Source organism: Xyrauchen texanus, chromosome 21 (genome assembly GCF_025860055.1).
Source record: "Xyrauchen texanus isolate HMW12.3.18 chromosome 21, RBS_HiC_50CHRs, whole genome shotgun sequence".
Lineage (NCBI taxonomy): Eukaryota > Metazoa > Chordata > Actinopteri > Cypriniformes > Catostomidae > Xyrauchen > Xyrauchen texanus.
The window spans coordinates 27695496-27719120 of record NC_068296.1 but is presented as its reverse complement, the minus strand read 5'-3'; the positions used below and the strand labels follow the sequence as shown (position 1 = coordinate 27719120).

At 41.3% G+C, this 23625-nt stretch overlaps 1 protein-coding gene across 1 annotated transcript in view; it reads left to right on the top strand.

The window, feature by feature from the left end:
* The window catches only part of LOC127661937 (cadherin-13-like), a 562582-nt gene that overhangs the window by 465728 nt on the left and 73229 nt on the right, over nt 1-23625 (top strand). The window contains exon 11 of the mRNA XM_052152905.1: nt 23149-23291. Within this exon, the coding sequence (XP_052008865.1) occupies nt 23149-23291 (143 nt within the window). The remainder of the gene's footprint in view (nt 1-23148; nt 23292-23625) is intronic.

Below are 23625 nucleotides of genomic sequence, written 5' to 3'. Positions count from 1 at the left end.
TGTGTTCTTCTGCTATGGTAGCCCATCGCCTTAGTGTGTTGTGCATTCTGAGATGCTATTCTGCTCACTACAATTGTACAGAGTGGTTATCTGAGTTACCGTAGCCTTTCTGTCAGCTTGAACCGGTCTGGCCAATCTTTATTGATCTCTCTCATTAAAAAGGCATTTCTGTCCACTTAACTGCCACTCACTGGATGAGCACCACTCTGAGTAGACTATAGAGACTGCTGTGTGTGAAAATCCCAGGAGATCAGCAGTTACAAAAATACTCAAACCAGCCCGTCTGGCACCAACATTTATGCCATGGTCAAAACAAATTTCCCCATTGATGAATAATGTGAACATTATCTGAAGCTCCTCACCCACATCTGGATTATTTTATGCATTGCATGCTACCACACAATTGGCTGATTAAATAATCACATGATAAGTAGGTGGACCAGTGTTCCTAATAAAGTGCTCTGTGAGTGTATATCATTACAAATGTCTAAGGCCACATCCACACTAATGCGTTTTGTTTGAAAGCTCAGTTTCCTAACATCATTATTTTCAAAAATATGCAGTACTTGAGTGTTTTCCAAAGTCTTAGTTTTAGTGTGGAAAACTCAACTCAAGTTAGGAAAATCAATCCATTTTCAAACAAAATGTATCAGTTTGGATGTTACATGAGACTCAAGTCTCAATATATGACAACTGTTTTGCAATAGTGATGTTATATTAGCAGAAATGTATTCAAATAGGATATTACATAAAACGTCTAGCCTTTATTATGCAAAGATAACTTACCTAGCCCACTCCTTTATTTTGTTTAGGACATTCATTACGCCTCTAAATGTGCAGTGCAACACAGGAAGCAATTTGGGCTCATTTGAGACTCTAAAAAAATAGGCTTGTCCTATGGAAACAGACAGCAGCTGTACCAAAGCTGTATCGCTATTTCCTCCTGACATTAATAAGAAACATGGTACCAGGCTAGGAAACAGTTTCGAGAGGCAGCCATTGTAGTTAAATAATTAAAACTATCCGAAAGGTGCCAACAGGAAAGAGTGAGAGTGGCAAGGCCTTTCTGAAGTGTGGATAAATTGCTTTTCTCTGAGTTAATTACAGGGTTATGATTTTCAACTGATGCAAAGAGCTGCTTTTTGTGCCTTTTTATGATAATAAATTAAATTGTATTTATTGCATTGCTGAGGCATAATAATTTATGGAAATTAATCCGAGTTTGTGGTTCTTGTTAGCTCAGTTCTGCAGTTCTCCACTGGTGAACTCTCTCACAGAGTAAAGGGGTGAGGGTTGGGGTGAATAAGATGGAGAATGGATGTGTGTGTGTGTGTCCGCATGCAGGACTGTACAGTCTATACCTCATGCAAAGTCGTAATGAGACTGATTCTCAGACTCTTTGCATAAGCTTACAGTAATCGATTGGATATTCATCCGAACACATGCTCCACAATCCTCGGTGGCTGAATAAACTTTGCACATCTATGCTTTCACAAGCCTTAGTTGGAAGCAGCTTTGTTCAAAGAGGTCCTTCAAGGCATGTCTGGCTAAATTGTCTCCTGCTATACAAGGCCCAACTCATAAAAATATATTACACAGTAAAATACCTCTCAACCTTGGCCAAAACCAGCTATGAGGTCACAGAGGTCTTGACCTCAGTAAATGTTTCATATTCAAAAATAAAATGTTAAGCTAGAACTGAACAACACATGACTGCAATTTTTTAATTGCCCTATGTCTGATCATATCATGCAAGTTGATGATACAGTGCAGCACACTGAATCTTTAATTCAGTGTTTATTCAGAAAGTTTTAATATTATTAAAACGGTTTATTTTCTCAACGCTGGTCAGGATGGACAATTCAAAGTCATTTATTAGCACTGGATGATAAAGTATTGTATAGATACTGCTGTGGCGGGTTTCCATCCACAGGTAATAATCATTATAATTATCAGTTTTCCTTTATTACTATTCAGTAATTATTCAGAAAAGTTTTGAATATCATTAATCGTCTGTAAATCACTGTTCAGTGCCTAGCCATCTCTCTCCAGAGGTCCAGACCGCTGCTAAAGCAGCACATTGAGGGTGCTATCACTTGTTCATTTTCTCAGCGCTGGTCAGGATGGACTAATCCCAGTCGGTTATAACTGGATGGATGAAGAGTTTAAGAAATTATTGTGTAGATACTGCTGTGGTCTACTGCCATCAAGCGCCCCCTGTAGGAAGAACGTTTTGTGTCTCAAAGGAAACAGTTTTGCAGTTTTGGTTAATTCCTCACACACAGCTATGTATGTAACACAACTTTTATGACTTTAGAAAACATGGAAAAAGTCACTTAAGAAAAATAAATCTTATATCTTCAGGCCAGTGGCAGTTCTAGCATTTTTGGCACCCTGTATGAAACCCGCTTCAACACGACCCTAAAGATGTTGACCTTGTTGGGGTTAAATTAGAACTCCCCCAAAGTTGTTGACTGGGGGAGCCGCCATTGAAAGAAAACCTCATCTTGTAAGCCATGGATAGAGGCATGGTTGTTACAAATCGGGCTGTTCAAATGTATGTGTGGAAGATCTAGAAATTATTTAATCAATTTCCATATTTTAAGGAAATTATTTATTATTATGTTCCCATTGTAAAACCTTGAATCAATTTTTACCAGACTTTTCAGCAACTTATATAGCACCTTTTTAACCTTAACAGTATTCAAAGCACTTTACACAGTGACTCATTCACCCATTCACACACCAATGGTGGCAGAGCTGCCATGCAAGGTGGGAACAACTTGGGGTTCAGTGTCTTGCCCAAGGGCACTTCAGCATGTGGAGTCATGTGGGCTGGGATTCGAACCACCAACCCTGCGATTAATGGCTGACCCACTCTACCAACTGAGCCACAGCCGCCCTAGATATTCTGACAGCTTTATTGGAATGGAAATAAATAAATATAAGAATTAAGGAAGAGTCACCATTTTGATTGCATTAATCTTAATTGCCATAGACATAGGTAAAATGAGTTGTGAGCAAGTTTAAATGGAGAAGAATGAATTATTTTGTTTTTAAAGAGTGTGCATGTGCGTATGTGCTCACGTGTGTCAGGGGAACCCTGAAGTCTGATTTAAAGGGAAACTCCACTATTGCAGTGCAATGTTTCTGTTAAATTTGCATGGCGCAAAGGTCTTGTCTTTCATGTCTATTTAAAAATTTTCTGGAGTGCGTGTAAATTAGCTATTATAATTTGATCTCAGCAGAAGCTCTATATTGTTGAAACAACATGATTTAAATGATGGATGTGAGACATAATTACTACGGTTTCGGGAAACAGCCATGACTTGCTAGTTCATTTCTCCAACGATACATTATACAATGGTAGGTAAGCAGTGAGTTACTGTACATAGTTGTACGGGAAAACACCCCTGTATGAATTTCTTCTGTGGAAAACTAAAGGACATTTTTTGCAAAGTCTCCAAGCTACTCTTTTCCATACAACCAAAACATATTGTATAGTTTTTGAAGGGGCTGTCAGAATCAGAATCAGCTTTATTGCCAAGTATGCTTACACATACAAGGAATTTGTCTTGGTGACAGGAGCTTCCAGTCAACAACAATACAAACAATACCAAAAACAGCAGCAAGACATAGGTAATTAAAAACAAAAAAGAACACAAAATAAATAATTATACATATACGTACATACACTCACCTTCATACATACCCACATACACACACGTAGTGCAAATCTAATACAATCTGTTATATAAAGAACAAAAACCTGTATATTATGTACAGAGCAATGTAAGTAATGGCAGAAGTGGATATGTTGGATAATATAAATTTAAATTTAAATTAAACTGTGTATTGCACATAAATATTGCAAAAATTGTCAAGCTCCTGTAACATTCACCTTGTCCCGTTTTGCCCTTACCTCTTCTTTGCCCATTTCGTCCCGTATTTCACTCCACAGTCCCCTTGTTAGCGTGCACGTTCTCTGTTATTAGTTTCACCTGCACCCGCCCCCTCTGGCTCTCGCGCTCGCTCACAATCATCAGAGTATTAGTTTCACCCGCACTCGTTCTATCACTAGATTATTAGTCTCACCTGCACTGTTCGTTTTCCCCTATTTATACGCTGCCCTTTTGCTTCACTCTTGTTGGTTGTTTAGTTTACCCCTTCACTTTGCCAGCTCTAGTGTTCCCCTAGAATCCCCTGTCTTTTCCTCTCGCTTGTCTCGTCTCGTTTGATATACTCTGATTCCCCGGCTTCGACCTCACGCTCCCCTTTACTACTCTTCACTGGGTTTGCCCTTTTGTACTGTTGCCTGCTTTGTTTAATAAAGCAGTTTACCCCGACATTGTGACTGTCTCAACTTGTGTTCGTTACAGCTCCATAAAGGACAAAAAAGCACCATAAAAATGTTCTATAACATTATTTTACTATATCCCACATCTTCTGATGTCATTCATTAGCTTTATGTGAGAAACAGGCCGAAATTCCAAAGTCTTTATTCACTGATAATCTTATAACACTCCTTGGTCACTGTTCAGAGTCAAATGGCTTTGAAAAAACATGAGGATAAGTAAATAATGACAGAATTGTAATTTTTAAGGTCTACTTTTTCTTTAACCTTGCCAGAAGCAGTGTTATCCCCTGACTCAAAATATACATTCTTCAAGGAGGTCTAGCTCTCATGAGTAAGAATGTGTGTGTGTGTTTGTAATTACAAGGTTATTACACTATAAATGTGGTTTATGAGGACATTTCTAGTGTCCCCAAAATACAAATGACCTTAAAAAAACATTAAAAACATTAGTTCTTTTTTTTTTTTTTAAAGCTAAAAATGCAGAAATATTTTTGTGAGGGTTAGGTTTAGGGTTAGGGGATATAATCTACAGTATAGTTCGTACAGTATACAACTTTATTATGTCAATGGAGATTCCTCATAAGGATAGCCGCACCAACATGTGTGTGCATGTATGTGTTAAGGCTGTCAGAGGGTTTAGGAACAGAGTGAGATGAATGGACGGCGAGCGAAAGTCTGTCCTTTAAATAGGACTTAATGGACATGCTGACAGGACATACTGTGCCCACAGAAGGGGTCTGATTCCCTCTGAGTCTGACAAAGACTGATTGATAGGCCGTCTCCCCTGTTTATATTGCCTCCCTGTCACATTTATTTCCTTTGTACAGCTCTTTCTGCCAATAGGAAACCGAAATATCTACAGGGGTGACAGTGGCAATTTGTCCCAGACATGTGCGCAAAGGGAGAGTGGAGGAATCGGCAGGATTTTACACCACAGCTGCGTTTCATCATCCTGTGCATCTCTGTGCACTGATCTGAGGGTCAGTGGATGTGCACATGGGAGTTGAGTTGAGTTAAGCCAGTGTGAATGAAACCCACAGAGAGAGGAACTAAGATCAAGAACGGTACTGACCCAGAGGGAGAGAACGGGGAAAGCTAGATTTTGCATTTTCTCTCTCTTCCACCCTCTCAATCCAGACCTTGATACAAGATAAATCAAGGCTTTTTTCACAATTTTAATGCAAAGTGATGCACTAAAAACTAAAATGACTAAAAAGGCATGTTTATAATAATTTAAGAACATAAAATTAAATAAGTAAATAAAGATTTATAATGAAGATAAATAAATGCATTATAACAATAATTTAAGAACAAAAATGCATTGGGAAAGAAAAAGTAAAACAATAACTGTTTAATTACAAGTATTTAAAGGAAAAATAAGGAAAGAAAATATTTAATAAATACATTTAAATAAAATACAGGACAATAGAAAGTAAAAGTAAAGTGTAGCACAGTGGTTAGTAAAGTGTAGCACGTGGGTCTCGCATTTCCTTATTCTGGCAAACAGGTAAGTGCGGCGGTTTTTTGGGCCGCTCACCCCTCCCAGCTCACCCACCCCAGCCACCGTTGCAGGCACGCCTCCCCCGGACGATCTTCCCAGTGGGGTGTTCTCTGATTTACCATGAACAACCCACCCCGGGTATGATCAAATCAATCGTGTCCCTGGTGCCATCAGTGCAGAGGCTGGGAGCCTGGTTAGTGCTTTAAAGCCCATCATGTTGGCTCATCAGGACGATTAGTCTCGGCTGCGTGATCCAGTTCATCAGACGGATGCCCAGGTTCAGTGGCATCCTCTCCACCATGGTGCGAGACGAGGATACCTCAGTCCTTCGGGCGGAGATTGCCACTTTTCTGGCGAAGGGAGCGATAGAGCCCATCCCTTTATCCGAGACACACAAGTGCTTTTACAGCCCTTATTTTATCGTTCCAAAGAGAGGGGGTGGATTGCGCCCAATTCTGGATCAGCGTGCCTTGAACAAAGACTTTCACAGGCTTTTGTTCTATTGTGTGTGCACAGGGACCTCATGCTTCAGCACCTTGACCTACTGGGGTTTCAGGTCTGGTGTAGAGCATCTCTTTTCACTGTATGGATTTGGACTCAATCACTATAATGGCACGCCTTACGAACGAGTGTGGGCAGTTGGTGCTGGACTGTCTGAGAACCTTCAGGCGAAGGAAAGTGGTGCCATTGAAACAATTTCAGGGGCTCCTGGAGCATCCTTGGTGGCGTTACTCCCCCTCGGGTTGATGCGTATGAGGCCACTCCAGAACTGGCTATAGACTCGAGCCCCGAGGTGGGCATGGCGCTAAGGCATTCAGCACGTGAATATCATGCCACAGTACCGCCATACTTTCAGCCCTTGGTCAGATCTGGCATTTCTACCGGTAGGGGTTCCATTAGAGCAGGTCTCGAATCGCATCGAGGTCACGATGGATGTCTCGAATTCGGGCTGGGGTGCCATGTACAACATGCAGGCAGTATTGGGCTCTGGACAGGGCCCTGCCTGCAATAGAACTGGAGTTGCTAGCAGTATCACTGGCCCTGCGGAGGCTTCTACTGTTGATTCAGGGCAAGCGCATGTTGGTCCAGATGGACAACACAGCAACCATGGCATATATGAACCGTCAGGGCAGTGTATGCTCAAATCGCATGTCGCAACTCCTATGTCCTCCTTTGTTGTCAGCAGACGTTGAAGTCTCTGCAAGCCACTCACCTCCCGGCCGTCCTCGTTCATGCAGCGGATATGCTCTCGTGACAGGTAACGCTCTGTGGAGAGTGGAGACTCCACCCCCACACAGTCCAGCTGACTTGGGAGAGATTTGGGGAGGCACAGGTGGACCTCTTTGCCTCCCGAGGGTCCTCTCATCGCCCTCTTTGGTACTCCCTGTCCGAGGCTCCCCTCATCACAGATACCTTTGTGCACAGCTGGCCTTAGGGGCTGCACAAGTACATGTTTCCCCCAGTGAGCCTCATTGCACAGACATTGTGCAAAGTCAGGGAGGATGGGCAGCAAGTCCTGATGAGAGTGCTGTACTTGCCCAACCGGATTGGTTCTCAGATCTGATGCTCTTGGCAGTAGCCCCTCCCTGGCACATTCACATGAGACAGGACCTTCTCACTCAGGGGCAGGGCAAGCTCCGGCCCCCACGGCCAGACCTATGGAACCTCCACGTCTGGCTCCTGGATGGGACGCAGAAGACCTAGTAGACATATCTCAAACATTGGGATGAGCTTTAGATGGGATAACCTGTTTGTCCTAAAAAAAATTGCAGACAGAGGACAGGACAAAAAATAAGAATAATTATTTTTGCAATTCGGCTTGGTGCCGCTAGGAACAGATATTGTAAACTTCACCTTTATGTCCACCTTTTCGTAATACACAATTGTGTGGAAAAGCTCAATGTAGAGTACAACGTGTGAGACAGCATTAATTTCTGCTCACACAGAGCCATGCCACTGGCACAGTCTCAGAATTAAAGAATCAGAATGTATGTACATGGATGCTGGAATGAGCTCTCCCCTATTCTCACTGGCTTCAGTGCCCTCACAGTGGCATGGGAGCATAAATATGCACTGCACCCCAGGCCTGACACACCATGAAAGGAGATTAAGGATGTAAAGAGTACAAAAAGTTTGAGAATGCATTTCAAGGAGATGCCTTTATCACCTTTCTAAAAGGGGGGAAGAAGTGTGAGGTTAGAAAAATGTGTGGTGGTGGGTGTGAACCCATATAGTTTTTGGATAATTTTAAGCTGTTTTTCTTCAATGTTCCAACCATGGTAAAGTTTGCTTGTGTATAGTTGTGCATAAGTTCTGTTTGATTGTTTTATGTTATTATTTGTATGTGTACAATAGAACTTACATGCTTCAGCTTTTAGAACAGCATGAGTATCGGTAGAAGACATGTGTATCTGTAGTGTAGGGCTAGAATATTTACAAGATAATCACGATTATTTTTCTGACTATATAAAATGAAGCAATATTGGGAATATTATGACGATTATAATGTGCTTTTTAATTGGCCATTAAGTTTCATAAAAGTGCATGAGTAGGCTCTTTTCCGGATACTTCAGGGCTGCACAATTAATCAAAATAACATAAAAATGGTGATTTGGTCATACTGTATGTGATTCTTAAACCACAAAAGGCTGCACTTAAAGACAGATAATCATGGTGTGTGTGCACTTCAGAATAAACACAGGTGATGCACTGATCTGTCCATGCACAGGGATCATGGGCTTGTGTTTTTAGTACTTTTAGAGCAGTTCACGTGAAATGAGAAAGAAAAGTACTGCATGATCAAGCATTCGCGCAGTACCAAACATTAGTATAAGTATGCAAATCTATAAAAGCAGCACAATATAAAAGAAAAGGAGAAGATGACAGCATTTCACCAGATTTGGAACATTGTAAACTGTAAAATTTATTTTTCCTTTGTGTTAATTTTGTGAAAAATATGCCTTCATTATTTTTAAATAGTCTGCTTGTCTACAATGGCTCTTTGGATAAAATGATTGTTCTGCTAATTAAAAAACAAACAAACACTTGTGCCATTTCAGAGCAAATACATTGGAGATATAGAATATTTTCAGATGATGGAAAAATATAGAAATATAATTTTTTTTGCTATAATCACCCAGCCCTACTCTAGTGTGTATATATTTTAGGTGTGAGTGTTTGTGTACGGTGTGTGCATGTTTGTGGCAGGAAGCTGAATTAGAGGTGGCTTGTGCTTTTAAGTGTTTGTGGTTCAGTCCAGATGTCAGGCACAGCACAGTGTTATGCATGGAAATCTTAATGAACTGTGTTTCCTTGCAGCATCTGCACAGATGTTAAACACTCATACAGTACACATGAAAATTACAATACACATGTAGCTAGTATGCAAGTCACCAGTGGCGGATTTAGGCATGGGCAACATGGGCAACCACCCAGGGCGGCATCTTGCGGGGGCCGGCACAAGGCAGTGGCAGCCCCCCCTCCCCCCCAACAACTTTGGGGGCGTGTTGATACTGGTTTTGCCCAGGGTGCCAAACAAGCAAGAACCGCTACTGGTCATCACCATATGTGGTTTCTAGCTAACATGAGTCTTAAACCTTTGCTATCAGAGACACAAGACCTGCTACAGTAAGAAAAATAATATCACAGTGCACATACCAGAAGAGCCATGGTGCACAGCAACAGTATTAATGACGGTGCTATCTTCAAAGCTGACCAGTGACCACACACACACATACACACAACATACCTTCCTTACAGGCCACATTGGAATTTTAAAATGTCATTAGGAACCAGATTAGCTAAATACAGTGTGTGGATTTAAGACTAGTGTAGGTCTAATTTTTGGGGGGATAGTTTATATGTAAATTATGATACATGTTGTCATTTACTCTTCGTGTTGTTCCAAAATTGTATAGCTTGCTTGCTTTGATGAAACACAAAAACATGTTAGATAGAATGTTAGCCTCAGTCACCAATCACTTTTAATTGCATTTTATTTTTTCATACAATAAAAGTGAATGGTGAATGAGGTAAATATTCTTTTTGGTATTTCCTACAAGTTAGCTAGAAGGACTTGTGTTATTCTGACTCTCGCTGTGTGTCACAGTGTGAGAATGACAATGCACGCCTACATGAAGGAAGCTTTGATTACGGGTGAAACGTCTTTCACAACTTATGGTAATTAGAATGTATCATTATAGATAATATATTAATTTGCATAATGTGTTTTTAATGATGCCCTAATGACATTGAGAAAAGCTAATAGAGTGAAGCACTGTGTGAGTGTAGATTAGGATAAAAAGCATTGTTATACAGCGTTTTCGTACAATATGTTTGATATAGTGTCTAGACCACACCCATTTCTGAAGATGACTTCTGAGCTTAGTCAACTTTCAGTGTCTCTGATTAAGTGCAATGAAGAAAGACTGATAAACAGATTCAGAAAATTAAATATCTATTTTGGTGTCAGAACGAATTTCCAGTGTATCTAAATCTTGTAGAGGGGGCTGTCAAAGTGAAATGAAGAGCTGTTTTGAACTTTTACTGTTTAAAAAAAGTCAATGATTTTGACTTGTGTGTGTGGGGAGGTATACACAAATATGACAAAACCTCCCTTTGGGGAAATTTCTGGGTGTCCTCTTATGGAAACGTGATTCATAAAGCAATTATTTTTAAAATAATTCTAAAAAAAGTATTTTAGAGGTTGGACTGGAGTGTGGGGTAGGGTGTGGACAGGGTTGGGAGGGTTACTTATAAAATGTATTCCACTAAAGATTACATAATGCATGCTGTAAAATGTCATTTATAACGTATTCTGTTAGATTACTCAATGTCAGTAATGTAATCTAAATACTAAAAAAAAATATATTTTTTACAATAAAAAATCTGCCAGTACAGTTGGATAAAATATAAATTTTTAATATTAAATACAAGATAAAAATACATTCTCTGAAAAAAGCCTAAATATCTTATGTACTGTTGCTTCTAAAACAAGAAAGCAAATTGATCTTGTTGTAAGGATTTTCAGTAGTACTGTCAGCTGTGTTTATCGCATAATTTGTTTTGTAGTCGTGATTAATCCAGATTTTGAAAGTACTGAAATTGGACACTAATATATATATATATATACACACACACACTTTTTTTGTCAAAATGACAAAACAATTTGTATCAATATAATGCTTCATTAACATTTTATAAACAAAGCCATCCACTAAAATATCAACAATTCAAGTAACATTAAATGTTTCCCAAAGACTATGCGGGAAGTTGACTAATTAAAATAACTATTTATCCCATAGGTTGTATATTCATTGCAATGGGCATTAAATCTCTTAAACTGTCATCCTCCACAATATTAATCTGTAGACTGTAACTAGCCTCTTTTTTACAACAATCGTGAAGCTACGTTCATGATTCTTGGCAGAGCGTCAATGCCAGTGTCAAGCTTTGATCTCACCATGAAAAGAGCCTCCAGAAACAAAAATGTCTCATTCTGCATTATGGTGAAGACTTAAATACTTGACTTGCTTCTGTGGGAATTAAAATGTGTCTTGCAAGGGCTTGTTTTGTACATAAAATAGAGCTAAGTGCTCCGTTCTCCATTTGATCACTGACAGGGAAGTGCTGTCAGAGATTCATTTATTTATTGAGACAACCTCCACGGCTCTATCGTAGGAGAGTATTGTGACAGTACCGCCCATAGAATGTCATTGGGACCGCAGCATTATGCTATTTTATGCTAGGCTTGAAGGCTCATATTGGTAGAAGGGCTCTGGCGCCGTGTCCATTTTTGAAGGGTGCGTCAGTGCAATTACTCTGAGCGGACACATTATAAAGTTTCACACAAGTATTTATGCCATATTATTGTAAATACATTAATCGCAATTGATAAAAATTTCAGTTTTAAACTTTTTTAATTGCATGTGTTAATTAGTTAATTCTGACAGCTCTATATTTTGTTTACAGAAAAACAATACAAAAATTCTCACCATGTATAAGATTTTTGTCCTAATATCAAAGTTTTAACTAGAGAAAAGTTTATCTAACATGGATTTTCTTGTTTAAAAATAATGTAAATGATTAGAAATAGCATTTTGGCTTAGCATAAAGCTGAATGTTCACATGACAATTTACACAAGATTTACTTCTACCAGAACGACTCTGAATAAATTAAATAAATCATGATATGTGATAGAATGTTCTTTTGGCATAAGCCCCGTCCTACAATTCAGCGTTCAGAATTTTTGCTCAAACCATCAGATCCTGCTAGAAGACGATTACAGCAGGAGAGAGGAACTTACCCCAAAAAGGAATTTAGGCCTAATTAAAAAAATTTAATAATAATAAGTACCCTAGACAAAAAGGGTTACCCATGGAACAAGGGGGGAAATAAATGTCCAGAAAATATGACATAATAATATGCAGATCAAGAAGACAAAGGAGAGAATGCAATGTTTGAAACTTAAGAATGTTTATGTCAGGAACTGGTTATGTGAGTACCGATATGCAGGAATGAGATAAATAAATATTTAACAAAACAAAAAAACAAACTCTCACGATAGAGAAAACTGCGTGGCTCCAAGTCGTGGAGGGGAAGTTGGGACAAAAAAAAAAAAGAAAGAGAAACCAACACTCACAAATGGAGAAAACTCATAACAAAAACAGAACATATAATAACTGAATGGGAGCAAACAGGGATACAAGGAACTTACACTGACAAACTGACTAGACAAGAGAAACAAAAATTGCAATCAGGAAGACTCACAGACTTGAGTGAAATTGAAGATGACATTTATTTGATGAATATAAAACAGAAAAGTAATGTCTCTCTTTGGTGTAGGCCCTGTCTGGGGGTCCGAAGTTGAAGTACTCGGAACCGTCATATCCTGCTGGAAATAGGAGGCAGGGGCGAGGAGCCTACCCCCGTGCAGGACGGGACTCAACTGGTGGTGGTTGGGTGGTGGAGGTTGCCGCGTTAGCACACTGAAACAGCAATCTGATAGATTGTGAACAGACTTATAAAGCAATGGCTTACATGTGATTGGCTGGGAATATCTGTCATATCCTGCCAGAGATAGGAGGCAGGGGTAAGGAGGCTACCCCCAAAAGAGAGAAAATGTAGAATACTACCCCCAAAAGAGATGGGTACGAGCCAGGTCTTGTGTTCATTCTTTGAAATAGAAAAAGCCGTGCAATGGGGAAAGCTGTGTTTTTTTTTTTTTTTTTTTTCCATCTTCTTGAGCTGGAGCAAATACGGTGAGAAGAATAATGTCTCAGCTTAATAAGAGTTTTGTTGTTGGATGTAAAAGTGAACATAAGAGTCTTCATGTACTCCTGGCATCAGAGCTGCTGAAGACGCAGTGGACAGTTTTGTTTTTGAAGGAAATGTGCCCCAAAACATACAAAAATGTGTGTATGTTTGTGCAAATCATTTTACACCAGACTGCTTTGTGAATGTGTATCAATATAAATCGGGATCTTTAAAAATGTGATTCTCAAGCATGGATCAGACCAACTGTTCATGTTCCAGCTTCACGTCCTGAAGATGAAAGTATCGCACTTATATTTTGTGAATATTTGCAAATCTCCTTTCCAAATGTGCTTGATAGCTGATTCCATGGCTAATGCGCTAAAGTTACCATTGTCTCATTCACGAAGACTGGATATACATATATGGCTGAACTCCGGTATTTCCGCTGTCAATCATATTGGTTCTGATTTGTTGTTGCTGTAGTGTCTGAAGCGGGAGCTGAAAAGGCACAGCCCTCTTCCAGAAAAGGGGCGGTGTGCAGCAGCTCATTTGCATTTAAAGAGACACACACAAAATCAGCGTGTTTTTGATTCCATCCAAAAAGAGGCATTTATAACATGGTATAATAAATGATCCGTGGGGTATTTTGAGCTGAAACTTCACATACGCATTCAGGAGACACCTGGGACTTATTACATCTTGTAAAAATGGCCATAACAGGTCTCCTTTAACAGTAACAAGATTATATTAATGAGCTTGACTCGGCACATGTTTTATCCAGTGATTGACAGACCTACTTACCTGCTACTAAAATGTAACGTCCCTGACCATGTGCATTAAAAGGGAATGGCTCATGTTGAAATGCTTTGATACTTAAATTTACTGCCACGATCCTGCCACAACAAGAATAAAACAAGATAAAAATGGCAAGATCATGACATTTGAAGACTGTGTCAAAACCACCAATTTATGCATCATCCATGATATGTGAAGTATCGATCGACTGAATATTAAGTATCCAAAAATACAAACTAACCATTTTGAACCCTTGCGGAAAGGGCGGTATATTTGGAACAATACCATTGGAATTTGGATTTCCTTGCTTGCTAATCTTCTAACTCTGCGGATGGGATATCATTGCTTTTTACACTGAATTACTATGCATAATTGATATATTGAAATTGATTCCCCAATGCAGGAGTATAATCAGGCATGCAAACAATATTGATATGAGAAATGAAAACCTCAACAAAGCTCCCCCTCATGACACGCCACCACACTGGAAAAACACTTGAAATGTACGCTTGAAAATTAAACCTTGCCGCTTGAAAAGCCATACTGATATGAATAAATGATGAAGAAGGAATTGAGATCACTGATAGCAAAACCTAAACCCCAACAACAGTTTTTGACAAACTGGCCCCCCAAGAGAAGAAAGAACCATTGGACTTGCATGTCTTGCTGTTGAGACCAACTGCATAGATGAATGTGAATGTCTAGGTAAGTAAACCAGCTATATATAATAAAAATATGGAGCGATTGTTTGTTGGAAAGCAAAGCAGCATGAATGAAGATTATTTGTTTCCGCTCACATGCGAGTGAGCAAAACCAGTGCGCATGACAAATAATGAATGATGCCTGCTGAATTTATAAAGCAGATGCTGAATTATGATTGGATGAGATGCCTTAATTGAATGAATGGTGTAATTCTACCAAGTCTTCCTGACAGAATTACCGCTGTGCTTCCAATTCTATTTCTGCTGCTCCAAATTTTATTTAAACTTACTTCTCTGTCTGCTTGTATGAATGTAAAACATCTTAAGAAAGTGTTTCACCGCAGTGTCACCGCAAACACTTTTTGGATTGCATTGTTTATATGGATAAATGTTTTCCAACTGAATAGACTAAATATTAAATAAAACAAATTACATTAAAATGCAAAGTAATCTCTTCAGTAATCAAAATACCTTTTTAATGTAACTGTATTCTGATTACCAACGATTTAAATTGGAACTGTAATGGAATACAATTACTAATATTTTGTATTTTAAATTCGGTATTCATTATAAATATGTATTAATTGACTCCCCAACCCTGGGTGTGGCTTAGGGTTAGTCTAAATATAATTAGCTTTGGCCTGTTTAAAATATTTGGAAGCCTATGGTATGTTCCAATTTAGAAAATGTTGTGTTCCCTTTACAAAAAGCTTCTCTACGATGTTGCGCTGCTAAGCGCTACGGGGAACAGCTCTAGCTGTGAGCCGAGCTGAATAATGTGTGGAACACGTCAATGAACATTGACCGGAATTTATAGCCTCGGCTGATGTAATCATTAGATGCACCTGAGGCCAGGCTATAAATGGATACGTCACCAGGTGTCATCAGAAACTCTTTTTTCAGAGCGATTCTGTTTCTGTGTGTTTCACACACCCTGTCAAAACTTTCGTTCCTCTGTTAGGAGATAGAATCAGTTAGGCAGTGTGCAGTGAACATTGTTCTATTTTTCTCTTCTGTTTAGAAAATATTATATATATATGTTTCTAAAAAAAAAAAAAGAGAGAATGACTGAAATGACTGTGTTCCCCTCTTCTCGCTCTATAGCTGAAGACGGCACATCATTTTTTGCTGTTTGTTTGGGGGTAAGAGCACGCTGCTCTCGCGTTGCAGCAGGGCGGGTGCGAGCACTGCGATTTGCTTTAACAGGCAGAGTGCGTCGTGCTTGCCTCGCTTGCTTCCGGGAGTCAGCACTCACGAAAAGATCGTTCTTGGGGCTCGTGCATGGATTTGGCTGAGGAGCAAGAGACGGGTTGACCCCTTTCTCTCACTCTCTCCCCAAACCCAGCTGGTCCTTCACATGATCTCGAAGCGTGTTACGATGCTTCTTCGGATCATGAGGTGGGTCGCGATTCTCTTCCCGCCTCCGAGCATTCCATCCGCGATAAAAAATCTACGGAGGAATTTCTCGGTGTTGTTACTCGTGTGGTTGCCAGATTGGACTGGCCACGCGAAAAAGAGACCCCCAAACGCTCCAAATTAGGGGATAGATTTTATCTTCCAGTCTAAGAAAGGGAACGCCTCATGGGTCCCTTCCCTTTCTTTGATAACCTCCATGAAGAGCTTTTTCGCTCTTGGAGAACCCCTAAAAAAATAAATAAATAAAAAAATATATATAGAAAATATATATATATATATTTTCTTCCCATGTTCACATACCCTCGACGTCATTATATTTGACTATCGTGGGTGCTGAGGCACGGGGGTATTCAGTGATGACGCTTGCGGGCTATCTCTCGCCAGGCTCGGCATCGTCACTTAAGAAGCCCTCTCTCCCCTCACAGCCTTGAAGGACAACCTCCACTTTAGTGGGAAGGGCTTATCAAGCAGCAGGTCAGGCTGGTGCTGCTCTGCACACTATGCTGTTTTTCAGGCGTACCAGGCTGACCTCCTGGACGACCTGAGTGTGGGTTCTGCGCTTGACGAGCAAGCCTCAGACCCACCTCGGCCCTGACTGAAGGGAGGCTCAAAAGCAAAGCGTGGCGAGTCGTGCTCCTCCTCCCAGGGATTGGGGACAGTCTCGCCGCCCTCGCCAGCCCCCGAAGCAAGACCTCAGGACTATAAATTCTAGTAAGAGAAAACCCTGACGGTCTTGCGCCTAGATTAGGGGTAGCTCCCTCGGGACGGGCGTGCTTCACTTCACCCCTCCCGGTACCCCCTCGAAGCCCCTCCATTCCCGCCACCTCTTGGTGTTTCGGGTTGCAGAGGCTTCCATCAAAATTGGGTGTTTTCGCTGTTCCTGCATTTTATTCAGGACGCGAAACACCCGACAACCCCTCAACAGGAAGTGTTAAAATATAATACCCATCTCAGAGATCCTGGCAGCGTGGAAACTTCTGCCGGATATATTCTTTTCTGTGGGTCTTATAAGGGCGTCAGGATTTAATTTTCTCGCCGCTTTTCCGTGTTTCAATGGCGTGTTCTCACTACCGTAAACTGGATTTCTTTTTTTAAAAAACAAAAAAACAAAACTCAATCTCCTGGTTAAAGGGGCCATGGTATGTGTTCCCCTTCCAGAGAGAGAGTTAGGTTATTACACTAAATACTTCACGTTTCCCATGGAGGGTGAGGGGTGGCGTCTGGCTTAGATCTTAAAGCTTGAAATACCTGTGGGTGTTCAAGTCCAAGATGATGCCTGTCAAGACGGTCGTGTCTCAAGCCCTACAACTCGTTTGGCTGGTCACCATCAATCTTATGACGCACTTCTATACTTCATTTAGAAGTTCTGCCACAACATGGAAAGTTCCTGAGGTTCACTTCCGGGGGCGAAGTCTTCCAGGGTCAGGTTCTTTCACTCAGCCTAGCCCTTTTTACCCGCACATTCACAATGCATGATGTAGCTGGCTCCTTGCGACTCGGGGCATCTGCATTCTGAATTACGTAGAGCGACTGGCTGATCCTAGCGCAGTTCCAGGAACTGGCAGTTCAGCACAGGGACATCGTCTTAGCTCATCTGTTTCTCTGGGGTTGAGGCTCAACGCCAAGAAAAGCGTCCTCTCTCCCACTCAGAACACTGTCTATCGGGGCATCGTATGGAGTTCAATCACAATGCGGGCACAACTGTCTCCCGCTAGGATTGAGTCCATTCAGATCACCCTGAGCAAAGTCAGGCTAGGTCAAGGTTGCACTGTTATCAGTATCAACGATTTCCAGGTCTCAGGGCGAACGCGTCCACGGTGATCCCTCTGGACCTTCTGCTCATGAGACCGTTTTTGTTGTGGCCAAAAGCCCTGGGCTAAATAGGGTTACGCGCCTCAGGCTTCGTTCCCTTTCTATGTGGTTCAGACCCCAGTTTTCTGCCTTGGGTCCCACTCTAGGTGCGTCTTGTTGTTGCAGACTGCTAATGACAGACGCCTCCCTGACGGGCGGGGTAGCGGCCTTAAGTGGTCGTCCAGCTTAAGGGGATAGGAGGGTCGTCAGCTCGGTTGTCACAGTCACTGTCTCGGGTTGATGGCTGTATTTCTGGCCCTGAAATACCTCCTCCTGAGGCTGCCATGTCTTGGTGCGGGTGGACAATACAGCGGTAGCCTCTTACATAAATCTTCAAGGAGACCCACGTTCTTGGCAGCTGTATTTCTGACACGTCGGATTCTCCTTAGGGCCCAGGGTAAGCTCCTGTCACTCAGGTCAGTTATATCCCTGGATGCCCGTATATGGGAGCAGATTTACGGTCCAGACAGGAAATACCAACGGGGGAGTTAAGAACTACACCCTAAGGTAGTAGTTGCCCAGAGTTCGCCAGCAAGGGTTTTTGCCTCTTACTGATAGCACCGCGCTGGCCGAACAGGGCTTGGTTCTCGGAGCTAATCTCTTCCCTCGACAACTCGCCTTCGATCCCGAACAGGAAGGATCTTCTATCTCAGGCACAGGGTAATATTTCATCACTGCCCCAAATTGTGGAATCTTTCATGTTTGGCCCCTAAGGGTACCAACTGAGGGACACAGGGCTTTCTCCTGAGGTTATCGAGACCTTTTTAAATGCCAGGCTTTTTCCACTTGGAACAAGTTTGGGTGAGATCTTAGGGCAGAAGAGGACCTCTTCGCCTCTATGGATAGCGCAATGTCTCCTCTACTTCTCCCTGAAATCACCCAGCCCCCTTGGGTCTGGACGTTAAGACACATACATGACCCAGAATGCGTCTGTATGCATTTCTTTCCCCAGTTTCTCTGCTCCCGGGAGTCTTGGCGATGTTCACCAGCAAGGGTCTTGCCACGTATTAATGGCGCTGTGCTGGCCGAACAGGATATGTTTCTCGGAGCTAATTCCTCTCCTCGACGGCTCGCCTTGGGCGATTCCAAACAGGGAGGACCTTCTCATCCTTGGCCCGAATTGTGAAACCTTTCATTCTGGCCCCTAAGTGTACCAAATGGGGTTCACGGGGTTTTCTCTTGGGGTTATCAAGACCATTTCTAGTGCTAGGGCTCCCTCCACTTGGAACTGATCTGAGTAGATTTTACAGGGCAGAAGAGGACCTCTTTGCCTCTGTTGATAGCGCAATGTCTCCTCTACTTCTCCCGGAGTCACCCAGTCCCCCCCCTCCCCCTCGGGAGGGGCTGAACGTAGTAACGCAAATGTGCCTGCATGCGTTTCCTTCTACTAACGTTCTTATTACAGAACCAGCTAACTGCCAGTTTGCTTCAGTTCTGGATTTTCTGTAGAAAGAACTGTCAGCGGGCACTTGCCTCGCCACTGCCAGGTTCTATGTGGCCACTGCGGTTTGCCACGGCTTGGTGGGCGGGGTGCCCTCAAAGAGGCATCCTCATTATTGCCCGGGCCTACGAGGCACGCGGTCAAGCTTCGCCAGTAGGTTTCAGGGCGCACTCTAGCAGAGGGCTCTCCTCCTCTAAAACCTTGGCTAGAGGTCTCCCTCTGCAGCAAGTTTGTGATGCGGCAGGTTGTCCTCTATGCACCCATTCATTAGATTTTTATAGTTTGGATGTTCTGCACTCCGGGCTCTTATGCCCTTGAGTCGACATCTCAGCTCATGCCTGAACAAGTTTGTGATGCGGCACGCTGGTCCTCTCCGCTCACATTCATCAGTTTTTATGACAAGTTTGTGGTGTGATAGGGTTCTCTTCGCACACATTCATCGAACTTTATGGGCTAGATGCTTTGCTACTCCGGACTCTTATGTCCTTGAGTCGACATCTCAGCCCATGCCTAAACAAGTTTGTGATGCGGCAGGTTGTCCTCTCCGCACACATTCATTGGACTTTTTTGTTTGGATGTTCTGCACTCCGGGCTCTTATGCCCTTGAGTCGACACCTCAGCTCATACCTGAACAAGTTTGTGATGCGGCAGGCTGGTCCTCTCCGCACACATTCATCAAAATTGAATGGTTTAGATGTTTATGCTACTCCGGGCTCTTATGCCCTTGAGTCCTCTCGTGTTTTTTTGAGTACACTGCACAACCGTAGGTGTCCGGACAGCCCCAAGTGCGGCGGCGTGGGTATTGCGTTCCCCGTAGCGCTTAGCAGCGCAACATCATAGTGAAGCTTTTTGTAAAGGGAACGTCTCGGGTTACATGTGTAACACTTGTTCCCTGAAAAAAGTGGAACGAGATGTTGCACTGCTTTGCCGCACTGGGACGTCCCAGGACTGCTCTTCAAAAAGAAGTTTCTGATGACACCTGGTGACGTATCCATTTATAGCCTGGCCTCAGGTGCATCTAATGATTACATCAGCCGAGGCTATAAATTCCGGTCAATGTTCATTGACGTGTTCCACACATTATTCAGCTCGGCTCACAGCTAGAGCTGTTCCCCGTAGCGCTTAGCAGCGCAACATCTCGTTCCGCTTTTTTCAGGGAACAAGGGTTACACATGTAACCCGAGACGTTTTTGTGTTAATGTTTATTTGTTTGTGTCAATAGATAACTTGAAAGTTTAAATATAGTTGAAGACATTGAAAATGTGGATGCTTTACCTACTGTATATGCATATATATGTAACTATGGCCTGTGTTTACTTGAGAGCAGGTTTGTGAAGATTTTTTATTATTTCTTTTTGAGACTCTACTGACTTTTGTACTTTTTGTACTCCTTGTACTTTTATGACTCCATGTATGCCTTGTAATTGCACTCCCCCACACAAAGCTGTTCCCTCTTCCATCAACATAAAAGAAATTCTAGCACTATCAACTGCATTTATAGCCTTTGTGACACACTCCAGGCATGAAAAGATTCCTCTAACAAATGCCAGCTGATTTTACAGCAGATTTACAAACTGTTAGCTTCTGCAACAAGAGTCGGATGTGGGGTATTTGTACCCAGAACAGCGTGATGGTAATCTCATGCTAGCTTGTTTCTGATAGATGAGCATGTCCTCATGAATTGGAGAACATTTCCCTGGAATGTGTTGTGATTGAAGGTTGATAAGCTAGAATGGGTGTGTGAAATGTGCTTTTTGCTGTCGGAAGAAAAAAAAAATCAAGGATAATCGCCTGTGAAAGCGTCACAGCTGCAATATAATTTTTCAATTGGGATTTTGGCCACCACACATTACTGCAAAATCATATGTTGCTCGTCACTTGTTGTGGTCGCAACTTGTTAGGAGAAAAGCTCAAGGGCCATTCAAACATATAAGGATTTGCAGTGCAATGCAACCTGAAATCATTTATTTTCAATGAGAACTGGCAATAATAGGCAACAGTGACATTAACCGACTATGCAACAAAGCTGAAAAAAAGCTGACTTTATGGAAATGAACTGCAACAAAGATGTTTCTATTTAACAGCTCCATCTTGTGTGTTTGTATTCTGACATGTGATGTGCATTTAGTCAAAAAATGTGAAACCATTGATGCAATACTTAAAATTAAGCAAATTTTTATATTTAATTTTATTTAAAACTTACTAAAACATGTTGTATGGCAACACAAGAGGGATCATGTGCTGAATGCAGTGGCTCCTAAATTCAGGAATGTGACTTTGTTCTCCATTTGGTTTTTTGCTTACGTGAGCAACTCCAAGTCTTTTAACCCTTAAGGATAGAACCACATATTTGTTGGTTGTGTAAATGTTTGTGTTCTTTTAGGAAAGGTGTATTTGAGTAAGACATTTTTGGAAAAATAAAACTCCCCCTTTCCTGTTTTGAAAGTGTCTCTGTGGGTTTTCTGAAGCAGTTCAGCTGTAGTGCTTGGCATTTCATTTGGTGTCTCTTATTGAGCCTGTAAATCAGAAGCCGGTGACACAATTCCTGATGAAACTGAGGCTGCTTGTCTTATCCAATCAGAACATACACACAATCATACCCATTCTTAGGTGTTCTGGAGGTCATGTGTGAGATATCATCAACTGCTTACACAATTACAAAATGGCTCATTACTCTTGAAGGTGGTGCTGCGTCATTTATCTCGAGCACACTCCTACAGCCATGGCCAAAAGTATTGGCGGTGACATAAATTTTGTGTTTTGCAAAGTTTGCTGCTTCAGTATTTGTAGATTATTTTTTTCACAAAAAAAAGAATTTTTTTTGTCTTGCTCAAGGACACAATGGTGGTGGCCATGGGGATCAAACCAGCAACATTCTGATTAACACTTATATGCTTTAGACCACTATGCCACCACCACCACTTCCCTCCTTTTATAGCAATCAGTTTGCTCTTATAATCCAATCAGAATGATAGAGTGATTAACCTGACTAGAACTGATTAGTGAAATGATGTTGGCTGGTCATTTTGTGCCAGGACCAAAAAACTGTGAAATTTGGGTTTTTGTGATAAAGTAAAAAATGTTTAGCCAATGAAGCTTTTAGCAATTATTTAAAATGCATCTGATCACTCTGCAAAATAATCTAGAAACAATGTGAATCAACACCACAACAACTGAAACAGAAAAATTTGCGAAACACAAAATGTATGTCACTGCCAATACTTTTGGCCACGGCAGTACACTGAATCTACATGTTCCAGACGATCTTCTTGCCTTATTTCACTTTCAACTTACCTTCCCGATAACCCATCACCACACTGTAGTGCTAATGCTTGGGGTGATGTGGCTTACTGTTTAAAAAACTCATCTGATAACTGAAAGTTTGAAGGTTTGAGTGCCACAAAGGGTTATCCATGAGCTGTCATCATTGTGCCCTTGATCAATTGCTTAAACTCAGGTTGATCCAGGGGATTGGCCCTGTAATAACTGTACTTTAGGTCACTTTGGATAAAATAATCTGCTAAATTAATATTTTCTTGCTAACCTACAAATGTATAACTACAACAGTGTCAAATTAGCATCAACAGACCATAGTCAGAGTATATGCTACATTTTAATTGTTCCTGTCAAAGTTTCTCAGAGCAGTTTTTCAGCTGTAAATTTGTGGAAATGATTGTCCTATATATGAAATTATTGAAATTGTTTTCAAAACATGGTGTTTTTCATCTGAAACTGTGTCTACCATGAATAAGGTCTCTATCATCCAGAATCCTTACTCTTAAGAGGGGCCCTATTCTAAGAGTTGCAAATGTGTATTTTATGTTTCTTTAGGTTTGCTGTGTTGAGAGACCCGGCAGACTGGCTGATCGTGAACCCATTCAAAGGCAACGTCACCACCAGGGCCATACTGGACCGCGAGTCACCCCACGTTCACAACAACCAGTACACTGCTCTCTTCATTGCCACAGACAACGGTAAGAAATGTTTTGCATTACCTTCCCCTGAATACAGCCATATTTGAAACTCAATCGTAAGATAATGAACAAGCTCCACAATATTATAAATTGTAATTTCAAGGTTTACACAATGCAAATCCATTACATTGTATATGAATATAATAAACTGATTACTTAAGCACAGTAGCACTAAAAACTATCAAATAGTCATGACATTTGAAATATTCACGAATGAAACTGTTTACATATGGCTTTGAGTTCAGGTCCAATAGTGTTTTAACTGCACCATCCTTCAATTACAGTTCCTTTGCAAAGATGTAATTGTATGACTGGTTCACAAGCAAGCCATGCT